At 37.7% G+C, this 19509-nt stretch overlaps 2 protein-coding genes across 6 annotated transcripts in view; one reads left to right on the top strand and one right to left on the bottom strand.

The window, feature by feature from the left end:
- Positions 1-7320: 7320 nt before the first annotated feature.
- On the bottom strand, positions 7321-10392 carry LOC307164897 (serine/threonine-protein kinase pim-2-like). 4 transcript variants are annotated; one of them, XM_079882117.1, is made up of 9 exons: positions 10113-10392; positions 9926-9993; positions 9080-9172; positions 8910-9004; positions 8710-8760; positions 8241-8619; positions 7889-8065; positions 7557-7645; positions 7321-7429 (listed from the first exon to the last, which is right to left on the bottom strand). In XM_079882117.1, the coding sequence occupies exons 4-9, from the start codon at positions 8979-8981 to the stop codon at positions 7418-7420; spliced, it is 780 nt and encodes a 259-aa protein (XP_079738243.1). In that variant the 5' UTR covers positions 8982-9004; positions 9080-9172; positions 9926-9993; positions 10113-10392; the 3' UTR covers positions 7321-7417. The 4 variants fall into 4 exon arrangements, with proteins under 4 accessions (XP_079738243.1, XP_079738241.1, XP_079738240.1 ...); XM_079882115.1 differs by having other exon boundaries at positions 8910-9172; positions 9926-10008; XM_079882114.1 differs by having other exon boundaries at positions 8910-9172.
- Positions 10393-15169: 4777 nt separating this feature from the next.
- The window catches only part of abcb6b (ATP binding cassette subfamily B member 6 (LAN blood group) b), a 33125-nt gene continuing 28785 nt past the window's right edge, over positions 15170-19509 (top strand). For both annotated transcript variants that reach the window (XM_079882111.1, XM_079882112.1), the window contains exons 1-2: positions 15170-15605; positions 17663-17861. In XM_079882111.1, the coding sequence (XP_079738237.1) occupies positions 15516-15605; positions 17663-17861 (289 nt within the window). In that variant the 5' untranslated portion in view covers positions 15170-15515. The remainder of the gene's footprint in view (positions 15606-17662; positions 17862-19509) is intronic.

The following is a 19509-nucleotide window of genomic DNA, read 5'->3' as shown; positions in this document are numbered from 1 at the left end:
AGGGGGATCACACTTCTCAGCCTCCCTGGGAAAGTCTATGCCAGGGTACTGGAGAGGAGAACACGGCCGATACTGTAGTAGAACCTCGGATTCAGGAGGAACAGTGTGGTTTTCGTCCGGGCCGTGGAACACTGGACCAGCTCTATACCCTCTACAGGGTGCTGGAGGGCTCATGGGAGTTGGCCCAACCAATCCACATGTGCTTTGTGGATTTGGAGAAGGCATTCGACTGTGTCCCTTGCGGCGGCCTGTGGAGGGTGCGGCGGCCTGTCCGGTCCCTGTACGACCGAAGCAGGAGCTTGGTTCGCAGTGCCGGCAGTAAGTCAGACTTCTTCCCGGTGCATGTTGGACTCCGGCAGGGCTGTCCTTTGTCGCCGGTTCTGTTCATAATTTTTATGGACAGAATTTCTAGGCGCAGCCAGGGGCCGGAGGGTGTCAGGTTTGGGGACAACACGATTTCGTCTCTGCTCTTTGCAGATGATGTTGTCGTGTTGGCCCCTTCAAGCCAGGACCTTCAGCATGCACTGGGACGGTTTGCAGCCGAGTGTGAAGCGGCTGGGATGAGAATCAGCACCTCCAAATCCGAGGCCATGGTCCTCAGTCGGGAAAGGGTGGTTTGCCCACTTCAGGATGGTGGAGAGTTCCTGCCTCAAGTGGAGGAGTTTAAGTATCTTGGGGTTTTGTTCACGAATGAGGGAAGGATGGAACGGGAGATTGACAGACGGATCGGTGCAGCTTCTGCAGTAATGCGGTCGATGTACCGGTCTGTCGTGGTAAAGAAAGAGCTGAGCCGCAAGGCGAAGCTCTCGATTTACCGGTCAATCTATGTTCCTACTCTCACCTATGGTCATGAGCTGTGGGTCATGACCGAAAGGACAAGATCCCGGATACAGGCGGCCGAAATGAGCTTTCTCCGCAGGGTGGCTGGGCGATCCCTTAAATAGGGTTAGAGATAGGGTGAGAAGCTCGGTCACTCGGGAGGAGCTCAGAGTAGAGCCGCTGCTCCTCCACATCGAGAGGGGTCAGCTGAGGTGGCTCGGGCATCTGTTCCGGATGCCTCCTGGACGCCTTCCCGGGAAGGTGTTCCGGGTGCGTCCCACTGGGAGGAGACCCCGGGGAAGACCTAGGACACGCTGGAGGGACTATGTCTCCTGGCTGGCCTGGGAACGCCTCGGTGTCCCCCCGGAAGAGCGGAAGAGGAAGTGTCTAGGGAGAGGGAAGTCTGGGCATCTCTGCTTAGACTGCTGCCCCCGCGACCCGGCCCGGAAAAGCGGAAGAAGATGGTATGGTATGGTATGCAGGGGCGTAGGAGCCATTATACGAGGGGGGGACATGTCCCTCCCACATTTCAAAATCTAAGTTTTGTCCCCCCCACTATTTCCCAATGTAAGATTTTGTTTTGCATTGCCTGCCTATCTCTGCCGATTTCGGAGTCTCCAAATGAAGCCATTCTGCAACTTTTAAATAGGCTACATAATTTTTTTAAAGCGAAATTATAGGCTTAAGTGCATTGTCCGAAAGTTGGTCGTTTTGTCGCTATGGTTACACTACACACACACACACACACACGCACACACACCGTTGGCGGTGCGCTCAAAGTCATCTGTCAGTTGTGCAATTACCCCAAATCTCCTGAATGAAGATAAAACCCATCATGTCACTAGATGAAATAAAATCGACTAGCAAAAATACAGGAGGCCGCCTTATTCTTGTTCAGCTGCTTAATCTCGTTGTCCAGTCGACCATGATCGCGCACCGCTCGCGCATGCCATGCATGCGCATCTAGGCTACTACTCAGAACTCCGACACGGATAAATGTACGCAGCAATATATAATGAATGTTCCTGGGAGATCCGTAGTTGCGCGGGATGTGGAAGCGCGCAAAAGTTCCAGAACCTTCTACTGCCTTGAAAAAAAAAAAAAAAAAACACCCCACGAGCTGCTGGCCGCCGCTGCAGATCAATTTTGTCAAGTTCAGCACAACGTTGGTTGTACAAAAAGTGTCCTGGCCTTGAATTACAAGGTAAGGAAAATATGTTTGGCACATTGTATGGGTCACTATATCATAACAAGGTAATACAATGTGTAATCAAGTGATGTCAATTCCAGCGTTATGGACGTGACATTTGCAGTAAAAACTTGAAATATAAATTCTCAGAAAATGCATTTAATATGCCTAGCAATATATCGAAACTGTTTATATATCCATACTCCCTTAATAAAGAAATATCAGTCTACACATGCGTTTTATATTTAATATGAGGGATAGGCTACACATGCCATGGACATGACACAACAAATCTTTAACTTTTACGTGGCAAAATATATTTTTTGTAATTCTGTGAATTACACTGTGCAAACCAAAGTACTACCCAACGGATGAAGAAGGGTCGGCTCTCCACAGAACAGAACATATTCATTTTATTTTATTTTTCACGTTCGCATTTATGAGGAAAAAACAATGTTGCGGACTGAGCGCTCTGAAAGCGGCACTAAAAGACTGTTTCACAGAGACCTCAAACAGAAAGCACAAAGCCTTTCTTTAAAATGAATTTCGTTTTGTATTAATGATATCTTAATTTGAATCAATGTTTCATCAACCACTTGCTAGGATTTAATAACTAAGAAGTAAATATAGCAGACAATAGGCGCCGGCGCGTGAACTGGAGCACGTCTCATAAATGAACCGAAACTCAGCGTATAAGGGAGCCTACTTGCCTGACAGAACTGAGAAATATCTATAGAAAGCTTGAAATGTCTTATTTTAAACAGACCAATTCAAAACGAGAGAAAACAGACCGCTGCTTGTGTAATCCCTATGAAATGTGCATTTCCCTCTGGCGCGTTCACTACTGCGAAGATCGCGAGTCAGCATCGTCAACTTCATCTATGCAGGGCACTGACACAGAAAACACTTGTTTATTAATAAACAATTAAAATGTCTCCTTGCTATATTTTACATATTCATAATCATTACTTTTGCCGGTTCTTTGTGACAGCTTTTAGGTGCTTTATTGGCAGTGCCACCCTTAGGAGATTTTTTTCAATCCCTGTTTTGGCAGGGGAAAAACTGATTCGAAAATGTAACGAAACGTTGTAGAAATGTAGTGGAGTAGAAAGTATAATAATTGCTGCAAAATGTAACGAAGTAAAAGTCAAAAGTAGGCCTATGCACACTATTGATTCTACTTAATTAAAGTAACCTACAGAAAGGTAAAGTAACGAAGTAGGCTATTTGTACTTAGTTACATTCCACCACTGCTGATTAACAGTAATGTAAATGCTAAATGTCCTAATACCTGTTGATACAACAATGCAAAGAATAGGTTATGCTCTTAACCTTGCAGTTTTTCACATATCTTGTAAGACTCAATTTCTCCATTTCTTTGCACAAAACTCTCCAGAAAATGCCATTTAATGGTTTTTTTTTTTTTTTAATTCCCGGGGGGGCATACCCCCGGACCACCCTAGAGAGAGCCCCCCCATATAATAAATCCCAATTGAACCCCTGGTTGTAGTTATATTAGATTGCTTCTCTCTGTTTTTAGAATCTACCCAGTCGGTCACTGCATATACCCTCTTACAACCAAACTAAGTACAGTCTGTTCCCAAAAGTCATTAGAAATGAGCATTTAAGTGCTTTATATATAAAAAAATAAAATAAAAAAAATTCGGGGAATTTCCCCCGAACCCCCCTAGCATTTACTGTCCCCCCCAGGTTCAAAATTGCTCCTACACCCCTGATGGTATGGTGTATATATATGTTTTTTTATAAAACACCACTTTAACCCAAACTGATTAATAAAAACAAGTTTTAATGGGTAAATTTTCTATAAATATTTTTGAGTCTTCATTTTCTTTTCTGACATTGCCTACTCCAGTTCTTGTTAAAACACAAATATTTTTACGTTTTTTAACTTTTTTTTTTCTCGATATTTTTTTCCCAACTTTCTGCGGCGCCCCCACTTTGAAAACCCCGGCTTAAGAGCACCAATTTATTATTAAGTCATTACCACATAGATTTGGTTTTGGAGATATGTTTTGCAAAGTAATTAAAACCCTTTACAAGAAGCTGTTTGTAACACAGGTTAAATAAAGGTAATTATTTAATTTATACACCATTTAGTGATATCATATTCCCTTAATAGAAGTCGATAAGAGATGAAAAAATTAAGAATAAAAATAATATATGCGAATTCATTCTAGATAAAAAAGCTCAGTGATCAACCAATGAGAGCTCTTTGTCATTCGCGCCATGGGTGTCGACGAGCAGGCGCGATGACAGAAGAGCAATCTGAACGTCGTGATATATTATAGAAATCTTATATTGAAAATCTTTGAAAAAGTATGAGAAAGTTTGAGATCTAATTAATTTGATGCATTCTGAATAAGAAGCCGACTGAATAGAGGAATACATTCTACTTGTTCACCGACGCCATTTTCTGATCACGCACGCCTGTAACGTTAGTTGAAGTGCCTGTGTGAGAGCAAAAGAAAAAAATCGATCACAAAGACTCTTTGTCAAAGAGTTTACCGTCGCCATTGTTGGCCACTTGTTGGCCACATGAAGAAATGGTAATTGTAACTGTGTATTAGATGTTATTCTGGATCTTTGATGTGGAACTTATTTTGAAATGTAACTTACTAAATGAATGTTCTGGTCTGATCAGGCCAGGGTTTTGTTTTGTTTGTTTTTTTCTTCCTTCTTTGTCTTTCCGTTTTATTTTATTTTCTTTCTTCTTGATTTCTTGGAGACATGATGACTGCACGACCTTCTGTGACATCCTGTAGACTTCGTGTTTGATGGCGAGCCAAGTTCGTAGAAAGGGAGAAGACATGTGGTCGTGGAGAGGAGGCCGATATCCTTTCCTTGAGTTTCCAGTGTTACTCGTTGAACTTGGAGCACGACAAATTTGATCTAAAGAACTTTTTCTTTTCTTTTTTTTTTTTTGAGGGTGTATGGTCAACCACAACCCAGATTTGAGAGGCATTGAAACTTTTATGAGAAATACTTGAAGTTCTTTTGATAGAGAGATTATACTCTCTTTTGTTATTTCCTATTTGGTTATTTTCTCTCTGAATATTGAACTATGTATATATATGTTTGAAAAAAAAGTCAAGAGTGCACTCGTGGGGGAAATTTTCATAGTCAGTTTTATTGTCTATTGTTCATGTGATCTTGTCATTTTTACAAGACTTTTTTTTTATGTTATTAACTTTCTATTTTTTTCCCCAAGTGAAACCAATTATATTTCTATTTCTAATTAAACCTTATGTCTGTCTGTTACTTCTCATGATAACCCGCCGTCTCCTTAGCGATCCCTAATTCTTCTGACGGAATTCAAATCTTATCTGTATTATAAAAATAAAAAGAATCTACTAAATTACTGCTAGTAATAATCCAGACAAGTGCTACATGTTCGATTAAATTAAAGAATGGCACTTCCCCAAGGTTTAGTTTATCTAGAGGAGTCAGACAAGGGTGTCCCATTTCTCACTATTTATTTCTACTTTGGGTGCACCGCACCCTCTTTTTATAATATTCCAGTTAGATCTGAAGTTGCATGTTTAGGCATCATGCACTAAAAATCAAGATAAAAGAAGTACCTTGAACTTGATAATAAAAGCCCAAAGAAGATTTAATGCATGGTTGCAGAGAGACCTTGAGAGGCAGAGCACTGTCGATAAAACCCGATCAAATTTTATTGGGAAAAACAAAATATCTTAAGAAGTCTGTAATAATGAATATTACATAAAAGGATGGTGGGTTGAATTTTCTTGATTTCTCATCTCTGAACAGCACTTTCAAAATTAATTGGATTAGACAGTTTTTGTGTAATCCAAATTCAATTTGGAATTGTATCCCTAATTACTTCTTTTCCAAATTATGTGGTCTCCCTTTCCTATGGATCTGCAATTACAATATTGCTAGAATCCCTTACAACTTATCTAAGTTCCATAAGCAAGCATTATTTGCGTGGTCTTTCATTTTTGAGCACAACTTTTCCCCTCACCGTACTTTATTTGGAACAACCGGCATATTGTATATAAGTATAAGTCTTTGTTTTTTAGTAATTGGTTTGAGAAACATATTTTGACTGTTTCTCAGTTATTAGATTCAGAAGGTCTTACTTTAAATTATGAAGAATTTTTACGTAAACTCCCAGTAGGAAAACTGCTTTTTGTCACATCCTTCATCACGTAATTATAGAATTAGATCTCTCTTTCAAAAGGAGCTTTTAACAATTCCATATGTGGCGTCATATTGCAGAATTTGGTTGATATTGATTGGAAAAAAGTATATACTCTGCCTTTGAAATACATAACTAACAAGGCTAGAGAAATTTCATTAAAATTATTACACAAATTTTACCCTGCTAAAGCTTTTTTGAAAAGGTTTAAGTCAGATATAGACACAAGTTGTTCTTTCTGTGGCGCCCCTGATGAAACTGCTCCTCATATCTTCTGGGATTGTCCTCATACAACTATTTTGGGACGAATTTTCTCATTTTATTAACTGCAATGTGCTTCCGGGTTTCTCTTTGTTTTTTAAGGATTTCATGTTTTACTTCTTTAACATACAAAAAGCTAAAACTAACGAATACTTTATTATTAATAATCTATTATTGCTCCTTGCAGAATTTCACACTCACCGCTGTTAATTCTCACTTCAAAATCCTACATTCCTTGTTTTTAAGAGAGAGGTCCAACAGTACATCCAAAATATTTCATCATCTAAGAATCTTAAAGCTCTTAAGACAATAACCTTGTTTCAACTTTTTAATTTACTTCATTAAAGTTTTCTGTTCTGTTTTTCTTGTTTTTATATGTATAGGCTATATGAAACCTGTATGTATAGGCCCATGTATGTATAAATTATGGATTTTATTATCATTTAATTGTATGTAACCTTTACATTTTTGCTATGTACTTGTATTTTTGATACCTTGGCATTAAAAAATACAAAATAAGGTGGTTAGAGGACCTGCCCCTCCTGAAGAATACAGAATTGTTTCCATATAAAGATAAAAGTGTTTGGAAAATGCTGAGGTGCAATAGGTGATTGTCTACAAAAACAATAATTGTGTTATGCTATTTGAAAGTCTCCTCATATCCTGATAGCAATCACAATGTTAAGTGGTCTAACACACATACCATTTCTCAAAATCAGGTACGCCAATATTGTTTATATAAAATATGATTTATTTTATTACAATAAAATTAATATAAAATGTATATACAATAATAGTTAATGAACAATAACAGCCATTATTCAAGAATACAAAGATTGTATTATTCACAAATATACAAAGATGGTGTTCTCTGGAGATCCTTCGGAGAGGGCCGTGGCAGAAGCAGCTTTCACAGGAACTTCTGGGGCGGCTAAGAGAGGAATCCTGACATTGCTCTTCACGTCTTATTCTGTGACCTGAAACAAACAAACAAAAAAGGTTACAGTCATAGATTACAATTAGAAGAAAACATTTTTAAAATCTTTACAATGAAAAGTGAATATAATCTTCAAAATCATTTGCAGCTGATCTTAGGCTCATTACCTTAAACCATTCATGTCGAAGGATTTTCCTCAAATAAATCCGTTGTCTTGGGCTTTCCTTCAGGAGGGATCGAATCAGGAGGCAGCATTCTGTGCAGAACGATAGAAGTGAGTCAGATTATATTACCTTCAACTTTACACCTGCTGTCTTTGTATTAAGCTGTAAGATTCCACTATTCTATAAAATACGGTCAGAAAATCAGGAAAAAGTGCTTGTATTATCCAATATCTATCTTCTATACAGCCACTTGGCTCAGGTGTTACTTTTTCGTACTTTCTTTGTTTTGTATGATTTAAAGTTGGTCTTCTTTGTTGTGATGAATGCCATCTTACCGTTTGACATGCCAGGATCAGACCAGATGTCTTCATCAATCATTTGCTTGTCTCGTGGTTCTGGAAAGCGTCCACACACCAACAGGAATAAGAGCACTCCCAGAGACCACACGGTAGCTGGTTTCCCGTGGTACTTGCCCTCTGCGCAGGACTCAGGTGGGCGGTAGCGTAGAGTGCCTGCAGAAAAAAGATTTGTCTGATGGGTGAAATACCATAACATGTGGTAAAAACATCTGGTGTTTTTAATTTTAAAAAATGCTGCCTCAAATGTGAGATATGGTTTATATGATACCAGTTGAACTAGTCACTAGAACTTAAGTCCCAAACTACAGGTTTGATTCATAATTCATACCACAGAATGTTTCATAGCCAGATTCCTGCAGGAGATCCCCGCACCCGAAGTCGATCAGTTTGACCTCAAGCGTTTCTGTGTTGACCAGCAGGTTCTCCAGCTTAACATCCCGGTGAAACACTCCACGGCGACAGCACATATAAGCAGCCAGTGTTGCCTGCGCCATGATGAACCGCGCTGTGTCCTCATCTAGGACGCCTTCGTGACGATTACAGAAATGCCACAGATCTTCACAGGGTGAGGGACGCTCCAAGACCATGATATATTGGTCAGGCTGGTCCTGCCAGTCCAGCAACTCAATGATCTCTGAAACTTTGGGGCCCCTATTAGCCAGGATTAATAGGCCGACCTCTAATGGGAAGGGTGCGGGATGACCAGGCTGGAAGAAAGATCATTATTATATGAAGGTGTTGTCATTATGTTTACATATTTTAATTTGAAAACCACATAGTGAGTGTAGGCTACTTACAATGTAGATGTATTTCAGGTTCTGCGGCTTTCTGGCAATTTTCACTGCCACCTGATCAACCAAAAAAAAACATTGTTACATTTCTAACAGGTCAAATGCAGTAAATACTGTAGTGGAAAAAATCTACACAAAAAGATTTGAAATGGATGTAGTGAGACAAAATAATTTGCTGGCTAAATATTGTAAGAAAATGACGATACCTCAAGGCCATCCTCCAAGCGTTTCCCTTCATAAACGGAGCCGAATGATCCCTCACCAAGCATTCTGCCCATCTCATACCGGCTCAGAATGTTGTCTGCAAAAAGATGATTCAATTTAGTTGCATGGACAGCAGTGAGTTTAATGTTTGAGGTCATGGCCGTAAACTCACCCTCAGTTGTCTCGTCCGCTCTGTTGTTGTGACCTGGTGCTGGACTGACTGGACTGTGATGGACTGGAGCTGGAGGGGTTTGAACCTGATGATCTTCAAGACCACCGGATAGAGCAAGGAATATCAAACAAAAGCATGTTTAAATGCAATCAAAAAATATTAAACACTGCATAGTCATATTATGGTGATCCTTCAGTTACTACATGAATTCTTAAAAAAAAAAAAAAAAAAAAGTTCTGTTTAAATATTTAAGACATGTCCTGGAAAAAATCATAACTTTGATCAAACTTTGGGATTTTGATATAGGTGTGAATTTGTAACATATGGTAATTAATGGCACTTCATCCAAGGGAACAGAAAAATTCGCTTAATTAATTAAGTTCCCATGAATGACACGTTTCCATTAATGGATACTCATATCTCGCTGAAACTGATGTAGACTTTATGATGTCCAGAGCACTAATAAACAGAGCATTTACACATTGTCATCTGGTCACTGGATTTACCCTCAGCGTGTCTCTCACTAATGGTTGCAGTGGTCTGATCCTCCACTTTCTGACCCTGAGCTGAGCCACTGCTGTGAAGAGAGAGATGCTCTCCAGAACTCCAGTGAAGAGTGATCAGATCTACAGACCTACTCTTCTTCCTCTGTCTCTCCTGACTATCACTTCCCTCACTACTAACAGGCTGATGATATACATAGAGCACATAGAAGAGATTTGACCCTGATTTCTTTCCATATCACAATAAACAAAGAACATTTAAAACAAATGCACAAAAAGGTGTCAAAATCATCCAAATATTAATATATATTCAAATTCATTTGTAGCTTATTAGGGCCAATACCTCAAACCAATTCCGGAAAAGTGCTGGACTGTGGTGGACTGGAGCTGGAGGGGTTTGAACCTGCTGATCTGCAGGAGGAAGAACTTCAAAAATTATATTTTGATATAATATGGTGTGGTTAAATATGGTAATTAATGACACTCCAGTGATATTCTCCAATGGTCATTTGTTTTACCCTCAGACTTACCCATCCTCCTCCTCTTTCTCATTGGCATCTCATTTTCAGCGCTCTGATGGGAGTCGTGCACCTGTCTCTTCAGTGCCTGACCTCTGCGAGAGTGTTTGGAGGAAGTGGACGGACGTCCATCATCTGGGCTCTGCTCCCTGTGAGCCGGACCTGTGGGCACAGAAACATGTGGGCCTGGCATCCTTCAAACTGCAATAAAAACAATACAAATACAATACAAAATACAATACAATGCTCCTCAGAAATACCCCTCCCAAAAAATAAATTAAGTAAAACTCCAAACTCCCTCTAAAATAAGAAAAGAACAATCAAATGAAAGAGTCCTCAGAAATAATATGAAGTTTTAAAAAATACAACGATGTAACGTTAGGGGATATATTATCCGATCTCCTTGTAGAATGAAAGTCTCCTCTCTGAAATCCTCCGAACAGCTTCAAAATCTCAAGATCAGCACAGAAAATATTCAGCAAAAGTCTCTGAATCAGCCTCGTCTAGTCTCTCAACCAACAGATAGCGATCAAAGTGTTGATATTTGCAGTCAGAATTCATAACACGCGTCCCCGTCGCCATAACAAATAAAATTTGAATCACTCATCACGCACGCGCACCCGAAGTCGCGTGCGTGAGCAGAGCGCGTGAGCGCACATCGAATCTGAAAACAAACCGAATCTGTTCATGCAGGACTGAATGTAATTATTAAATAACCATTTAACAAGTGATATTATGATGTATAATTAATTACTGCTTAGCTACAAAATGGAAGTTTAACATTCAACCGTTAAAGCATGAAATAAGGTACCATGAATCAGTGAATTTGAGTTTGATGTGGCTATATTATCAGTAATAAAATAATCATTAAAAAATGTAGTAATCGTTAAAAAAAATTATCAGACATTTATGTCAATTCGATTCAGAGATGAATACTAATGTTGTCCACCAGAGGGAGCCACAGGATAGCAAATCCTTTAAGATCACAGTTAATAATAAAGTTATAATGCTAACTTTGTTTTAAATGGTCGATATAAAAACTTTTAGATTGTTAGATTTATTCAGATATACAGAAAAATAAATGTACATATATGTAATAATGAATATGTAATATAGTGTCTAATGTAATTGTCTAATGAGTTTATTGAATGACTTTTATGAGGTAAATGTAACATTGCTCTCAAGCTTTCTTAGTTTGAGTGATTACATGAGACATGATTAGTTTATTTATGATAGTTTATTTAGAAATTAGTAAAAAGGAAAAAAAGGAATTCAGTCAATAACAGCTTAACTACAACACGCAACATTAAAAATGTCAAAATGGTATTTATTTGTTTAAATTTGATAATATTATTGACATAATTTGAAATCTGAAACTTTATAACAAAGCACAAAAGCAAATTACGATTTATTGGATAGAAGGTGCACTACAATGTTCTGCTCGTTCATCAACTAAATGACTGACTAAAAGTTTGATTCTTTGAATTTAAGAATTGATATTCCTTCATAAAAATAAGAAGCGAATAAAAATGAGAATCAATAATCATATGGATCACGCAAAACAAAAACGCAGAATGGATCAATTATATTTTCTATAATCAGCAGAGATTTATTGTGATGCTTCATCTGAAGTAGAATGACTTATGTTTGGAGATCAGTGTTGCACTTTTACCAAATAATACTGCGCAGGGAGGAACATTTTGCGAATACAATTGATTCAAAAAAGCTTAAGAGCAGAAGTTAAGGAAAACTTGATTTAAAATTTGGAGAGTTATGAGTATGGTTTGCTAAATTAGGAATGTTTTTTGGAGTTGCAATATTGAAAGGGGGTTATTATTCTGTTGTGTACTTCCCATATTAAGATCAGTTGTCAAAACCACAGTTAAACAAATGGAAATGCTGAAATCTCAAGATGAGGAAAACTAATTTAGAGGGCAGCCAAATCCTATATTATTAAGATTAGGCTTATAAACTAAATTGATATTTACAAACTTTGGATGTTGATTCAAGTACCTCTAATGAGGACGAAGAAGATGATTGATGAGCCAAACCCTGGGTGTGTGTGCTAGCCTAACCCCTCCCCAAGGGTGACCCTCTACGATGTGCAAAGTGTCTGGGTCAAAGAAGATCTCTACACCGCAAGAAAAACTTTTAATAGTATAATGGATTTTTATGTTTGACATACTCTATATAACAACCATGCCACGCTCAAAATTGGTTAAATCACCTTTCTTTCCCATTCTGACATTCAGTTAGGAGTTCAGGAGATTGTCTTGACCAGGACCACACCCCTAAATGCATTGAAGCAACTGCCATGTGATTGGTTGATTAGATAATTGCATTAATGAGAAATTGAACAGGTGTTCCTAATAATCCTTTAGGTGAGTGTATAACAATGTTTCATTTTTGATTAGGGAGTGAAAAATCTTTTACTCTGTCCATTGAAAGAAAAAGAAAAAAGAACTGAAAGAAAGAAAAATGTATGGAGAGAGATGTTTGGTTCTTATGCTCCTCCGGAGTCTGGTGGCATAATCTAGTCATTGGAAAGGAGAATGGGTGACTCAGTTTAGTCACTAGGTAGCATAACTGAGGGGGCTGGATTTTGAAACTATACACTCTGGAAAAGGATAGTGAAAGTGGGGCTTAAATAAGCCCCAGAGGAGGGAATGTGGAAGATTTTATTATTATTTAGCTATATATTTGTACACTATTATTTCCTCTGTGTGTGACTTTGGTTTGACTTTCTGAAGCCTTAAGAAAGGCCTGGAATGTTGTTTGCAGCAGATAATTCTATTCTATTCGTCACATGGTACAAATCATTTACCCAAAAATATCTATGGGGTGTGTTACCTGGAAAAGGATGTATGGTATATATGTGTGAGCTGAGCAAAAATCTGGAGCGACCTTCTGCAGAAGGTGCTCGGCTTTGTTGTAAAATGAAGTCTAATATTTCTGGCATCAAAGATCTCTGAGAAGTGATTTCACAAAAGAGAGAAACCACAACACGAGGTGGAAGTCACAGATGTGAAAAAGCATTGTTGCTCTGGGATTTGGTGCTGGAGGACATTAGCTGACCCTTGCAGTGTCCAGCCTGTAGCAGCTGGCCCGCCAATTGGGCCGAAGCACACTGGCTCCATGGGGATGATCAAGTGGTGATGATCAGAGACTATAAGCAACAATGGCTGAACCTGGGAAAAGGCATGAAGAGGCAATCCTTTGAGATGCTGGTATTTCTTTTGCAGAAGGGTAACTGGATGTGAATGTTTGGCCAAGCCCAAATTCTCAGCTTTAAAGGAACTCGTTGTCTTGAACCTTTTGCTTGGCTGAAATGCTGGGGACAGAGTGAAAGATACTCTTGTTCAATGTTCAATGTTCAATTTATTTATAAAGCACATATTAAGACTGTATGGACGCTGGGTGTCTTCATCATGGGCTCCACCACAGTAGATGTCCTGGTAGGCCTGTACGCTGTAGCCGTGGATGGAGACAGGCTCATCCTGCTGACGCACGTCCACTGAAGAGACTGAGACTGCTGGACGGATGTCAGGAAGGACAGCAGCGTTCTTCAAGTAGCGCTCCTCCAAACCTGTGGGTCTTCGAGCTTTGGCAGAGATGCAGCTGTAAGTGTGATCTAACCTGACTAACGTTACAGTCGCCAGCTGTGGAAGCTCACTGGGGTCCGGACTGGAAGAGACGTCCTCCACCAAGAATCCCCCCAGGTGTGTGGGAAGAGCCCTGGTTCTTCTCAGGTGACGCTGCTCCATGATGCTGACTGGAAAAACACTTTCCAAACTGGACAAATTGATGAACTTATCAAACTGTAGAGATGTAAAGAGCTTGTAGCATGTGTGAACGTATCAAGGCTTCAGAAACAGTTGTGTTGATTTCAAATATCAACTCAATCTACTGGACTGACATATAATGTTGACGATCATTTAAAAAACAACACTTGAAATCAGCAGTAGGTCAAGCAGCATGAGCTCTATGTTACATGTAGACCTACATATGCCTCTATACCATTATCTTCATTCACAGTTAGGCCTATATTCTTCATCTTTGTGTGTATGAAGAGGTGTTTGTTAAGGCCAGCATCAGGAACTGCTCTATATTAGTGGTTCATGAATGAATCTGTGTGTGTTAAATGAATCTTTTAGTGAATGAATCATTGACTCATATTGTTTGTTCACTAAAGTCTCTTATTTTTGAAGTGCACAACTCTAGTGCCTTTTCCTGCCTCCACAGACTGACTAAAACATAGTGTGCATGTGGCTTATGAAGAAGCATTTCATTGTTTGTGAATCTACTGAATGAATAGTAGCCTATACTACTTTTTAGTCTGAACGAGACAATCTTGTTTGTGAAAGAAGATACATCCTATATATACATAGGCTATGTCTGTTAACTTTTTTTTTTTTACATTCTCATAATAAATTAATTAATAATGTCAGACTGATTTTTAACCTCTTTACGCCTTACATTCTGTCTAGATTAGGCTAAACCCCCACGTAGCCTATGTTGACGAGTCGGATGGATCATATTTAGAAAAAAATAATAATTAAACGATAATTCATCGATCAGTAGGCTACTTTTACTTTTAATACAGTAGGCTACTTTTTAACTACATTAAAAGGTAACTTTTGTAAATATTTTTTAAATAAATAAATGTTTTTTAAGTAAATAAATGTAAAAAAATTTACTAAATATAATAGCATTACTTATTATGATCAAAGTCTATATCTAATCGTAGCTAATGTATTACAAGGCACGCGACTCTGCTCTCTCGTGTGATACTTGTTACGTTTCTCGGCGCTGTTAAGGATGGACCAATCACAGTCCTTTCCAATTAATTGGTAACTCATTTTTACATATCATTTTATAGTAATTGCTATGGTGCATTTCATTTTACATTTCAGTTACCAATCCGTGGAATTAGAATTAATTTAAAATATTATACATTGTAGATTACACACAACTTTATTAAACCAAAAAAGCCGTGTGATTTGATTGAGAATCTGCCTTTATGAGCCGCATAGCGCCCTCTAGAGGAACATTATTTTAGAAATCGCAAGCAAAGCAACATTTGCTGCTCGAAACGAAAACTATTCTTTTACAACACCTAAGAGAGGAGAACAGTCTTTTCGGTGGTTAAAAGCGTCAGCGTTTTCATTTAACACATGAGGCACATGACCACAAGTCTATCGGTCATGTGAGTTGTGAAAGTGGCCCATATGATACGCAGAGCGTTTCCCGTTCAGCTGAATAACGTTACACACGGTCAGTATAGAAAACAGTACACGCGCACACATGCACTTTAAATCCTAATGTTAGCACAAATCCTTTGACTGAATACACTCGATGGAATAATGCATTCAGACTGTATTTGTGAGAGCTTGATTGTTTATACGAAGTCAAACAATGGCAAACAAGTACTCTAAACGACGAACGAAACAAAATGCACTGGGAAATGAAACAGAGCAAGAAGCATCATTTGCCCTGACCGTAGAGGTAAGAATATGCCGCTTTTTTTTAAACCCTTGTGCATCAATTTAAAAACGTTACTCTGAGGTAACGTTACTTCGAGGACAAAAATGTCCATGTCAAAAAACAGTCATAATATTTTGAAGCTTTGGAGCACATACTTGTTTGGTCTAATTTTTAAGGAAGACCCTTTGGTTGAGTTTTGTTGAAGTAAAAAACAAAAGTAAAGTGAAACAAATAAAATATTATAAAGGTTTAAGTTTATGAAAATTATTTATGAACATTTTTATATAAAATATAGATTTAATAAAGCATGTTGAAACTCAAAAACTGCTAGAAAATCCAAGCCATAAATCTAAACAAGTTGTGTTCCAAATTTGAGGTTTATATCTCGAAAAAAATAGCTTTCAGTAAGATTTTGTTTGTGTGCAGTTCCAATTTTCCCCATTGGATGCCAGCAAAGCTCCACTGGTACACACAGTGGTTGGTTTTGTGAATTGCAGTACAGTAGAGTTTTTCTCTATTAAATATTACACGCACACAAAACACATTCTGACATCCATACCAACACACCCACACAATTATAGCTGCATAATTTATCCAATTGGCTCTATTATACGCAGAAAACAGGAGTTTGCTTTACAGGTGTGATGGATTTTTTAAATTTATCATAACTAAAATTTATTTTTCTTGCAGGAACAACATTTATATGCTTTTGAATCTTAAATGTTTCCAAACCTTTTGGCCGAAAACTCGTGACTTTATCACATGTGAGTGTAAAAATAACAAATATGGGAAATTAAATTAAACAGATGTCTAGGGTTGAAACTTGTGATTAACAATGAAGTAATCAAGAAAACAGAGTATGCTTCTACCTAGTACCAGAATGGTTTGCCTATGAAGAACCAATCAAATTGTAGGGACATTATATAATGTATCATGTCACTTTTGCTATGCTCCTGTTCTATAAAAACTGTTGAATTCCTTTTGCGGGTGGGATTCTCTCTGAAATTTGTCTGAGATCTTCCGGCTGTGATTAAAGTATATTCAAAGGCATTGTCTGAAGTCTGTTTAGTTATTGCAAGTTAGATAGTGGAACAAGTTACAGGTTAGACACTAAAGACCTTATTCCCGAGTGAATAATAGTGTCAATAGGGGGCGAGACGTCATTCGACTCTTTGTGAGACTCATAGGCGGGGTTATATTGTGGTCAGGTACCTCTAATTCTTGGGCATTTTATTTATGCGGTAAGAATAGCTACGCTTAGGCGTCAACCCGCGCATTCAGAGGCAACTCAACTAAGTATAATATGTTCAGGTGTCAAGGACACTCGGTTCAACCTAAGTCAGGTGCGTAGGGGAAAAATTACCACACAGGCCAAACCTGAGAAAATGGCAAATAATAATTTTGTTGAAGCGTTGCCAACAGAATGAAAGCCTATGAACAAAGACTGTATCATTTTATAGTTAAATGGCCCTGGGATTAAAAATTGCAGTTTTAATGGTTTTCAAAGTCTAATTATTCTGTGTACCTAGTGTAAAATAGATTTATTAAAAGAAATGGGTGTGAAATAGTAAAATTCCAATAAAAATACACACTTGTGCCAAAATTTATGCAGTTGACATTAACACAGGCAAAAATGTCCATAAGGATGCCCAAGGGTTAATTGTATTTTATTTAGGGCTGTCAAACGATTAATCGCGATCAATCACATCCAAAATAAAAGTTTGTTTTTACATAATATATGTGTGTGTACGGTGTATAATTATTTTCTATATATAAATACACACACATGCATGTATATATTTAAGAAATATTTGCATGTATATACTGTATATATATATATTTATATTATATATAATTTATATTGTATATAAATATTTTATATATAAATAACACATTTTTCTTAAATATATATGCATGTGTGTGTATTTATATATAGAAAATAATTATACTCCATATTACACACACATATATTATGTAAACACAAACTTTTATTTTGGATGCGATTAATCGCGATTAATCGTTTGACAGCCCTAATTTTATTTTATTCTTTTGTTTTAAATTCTTTTACTCTTCAACAGAAGCCTCAAAGACAAGGTCCTGTGGAGGTGATCTCTAGCTCAGCATGGCAGGACTTCAGGAGGAAAGTGTGTCTGCTGGTGCCATTCATGTGGCCCAGAGGAAGTGTGCGGCTGCAGGCTCTGGTGATTCTGTGTGTTGGGCTGCTTGGTCTCGAGCGCGTCATCAATGTGTTCGTACCCATTTACAGCAGGAACATCGGTGAGACTAGACTCTTCAGCTATGCATTTAGAATTCAATCAAATGTCTGTATTAATTTAACCGTCATTCCACAGCAGGGACCAAAATGCACCACCTTAAAGCAGACCTTGAATTCATCTATTTTTTCCCCCGTGATATTCTCTTCTTTGTCTATATTAGTTAAGGGTTTAAAATACAGTAAAAACAATAATACTGTAAAATGATTTTGCAATTTAAAATAACTGTTTTCTGTTTAAAATATATTTTAAATGTACTTTATTCCTGTGATGGCAAAGCTGAATTTTCAGCATCATTACTCCAGTCTTCAGTGTCACACAGTGACAATTCAGTGTCGGAAAACCGTGATACTATTGTGTTCTTTAATGAATAGAAAGTTTAAAAGAACAGCACTTACTGGCTAATTATTGAAAATGTTGTTCTGTCTTGCGTTATTTACAGCTACTTTTATATTTGTATTTTGTATATTGTTTTAACAACAAAGCCAGTTGGTTCTATTGACATAAATGGATGAAATACTATATACTTGAAGAAAAAAAAGTCCACCTAAAGATAATAAAAAAATACTCTTGAAAATAATTTATATGGGGCAAATATTAATAATGAATAATAATAAAAAATTATGACATTGCCCAGATATTACTGTTGTTGTTTTTTCAAAACTCTTCACACAGTTCCCCTAAACAACTCGGCACGGCAGTTCATTTCACATCCAAAATGCACTAAAACTACAAAAACACATTATTCATGTCTGAAATCAAGCCATTCTTCCATTAACACTAAAAGGTTGTCATCCAGCAAACGCGCTTTGTCACTCATAAAACACTAACTGTCACTACCTAACACACACAACCTAAAAACACTATCAGGTAGCAATACACAGGGTTTTCTTTTGTAAAACTTCTTTACAAAACAAGAATTGCGTCTCTGCTGTTTATAACTCACTGCTGTATGTTACATGGTCAATGTTTACATTCAAGTACAACATTTTTCCTAAGTTTTCCCCAAATGAAATTGAATGATTAAAACTTATTGGTGTTTAGCTACATCTAATTGTTTTAATAGTTTTTCAAAGTTTTTTTTTTTAAATTCCGAATAAATTTCAGCATGTTGTTGTGCTCACTGTGTGAAGAGTTTTGAAAATTTATATAAGTCTTGAGAAATGCGTCCTAGCAAATGTAAACAAAAATACAACAACAGCTGAAATCTAGAAATCGATCCTAGGAATTGTAAAAAACGCTTAAAGGAGAACTCCGGTCAATTTTAACATTGAGCTCATTTTTTTGTACATTTGGAGTGCTGTCAATACAGAGAACAACGACAAAAATCGGTGTTGCCTACACCGAGTTATTCTATTTTTAAAATTTGCACCCTGTTGACTTCAATGGGGCAAGTACTAAACCTGCTTTTAGCCTCTTAACATCCTTGATGTGTCATTACAAGTGCACAGAAAATGTGAGTGATTCCTTCAGAGTGAACACGAGTGAATCTGACTGCAGTAGATGTGAAAGAAATGTATAAAAATGATGTTATTTAAGCCAGCGCAAATACCTTTGTTTACATCCTGTTTTTCGGTCGAAGTCCAAAGTAGTCGATTGCAGAGTTCACACGCATAGGTTTAATACCTATGATCACGCGCGTGAACTCGGCA

The sequence above is a fragment of the Squalius cephalus genome, assembly GCF_949319135.1.
Source record: "Squalius cephalus genome assembly, chromosome: 9".
NCBI classification, from domain to species: domain Eukaryota; kingdom Metazoa; phylum Chordata; class Actinopteri; order Cypriniformes; family Leuciscidae; genus Squalius; species Squalius cephalus.
The sequence above is the reverse complement of the archived record's forward strand: the minus strand, read 5'-3'. Positions and strand labels throughout refer to the sequence as shown.

Bases quoted from the DNA above. Each gene is read 5' to 3' on its own strand.
- LOC307164897 (XM_079882115.1), bottom strand. From the start codon at position 9,065: ATGACCTCAAACATTAAACTCACTGCTGTCCATGCAACTAAATTGAAT. The intron at 8,066-8,240 runs GTATGAATTATG...TTTTTTCTGCAG, and splicing joins TGGCTATGAAACATTCTGTG to GCACTCTACGCTACCGCCCA. The intron at 7,646-7,888 runs GTAAGATGGCAT...CGTTCTGCACAG, and splicing joins TGATCCTGGCATGTCAAACG to AATGCTGCCTCCTGATTCGA.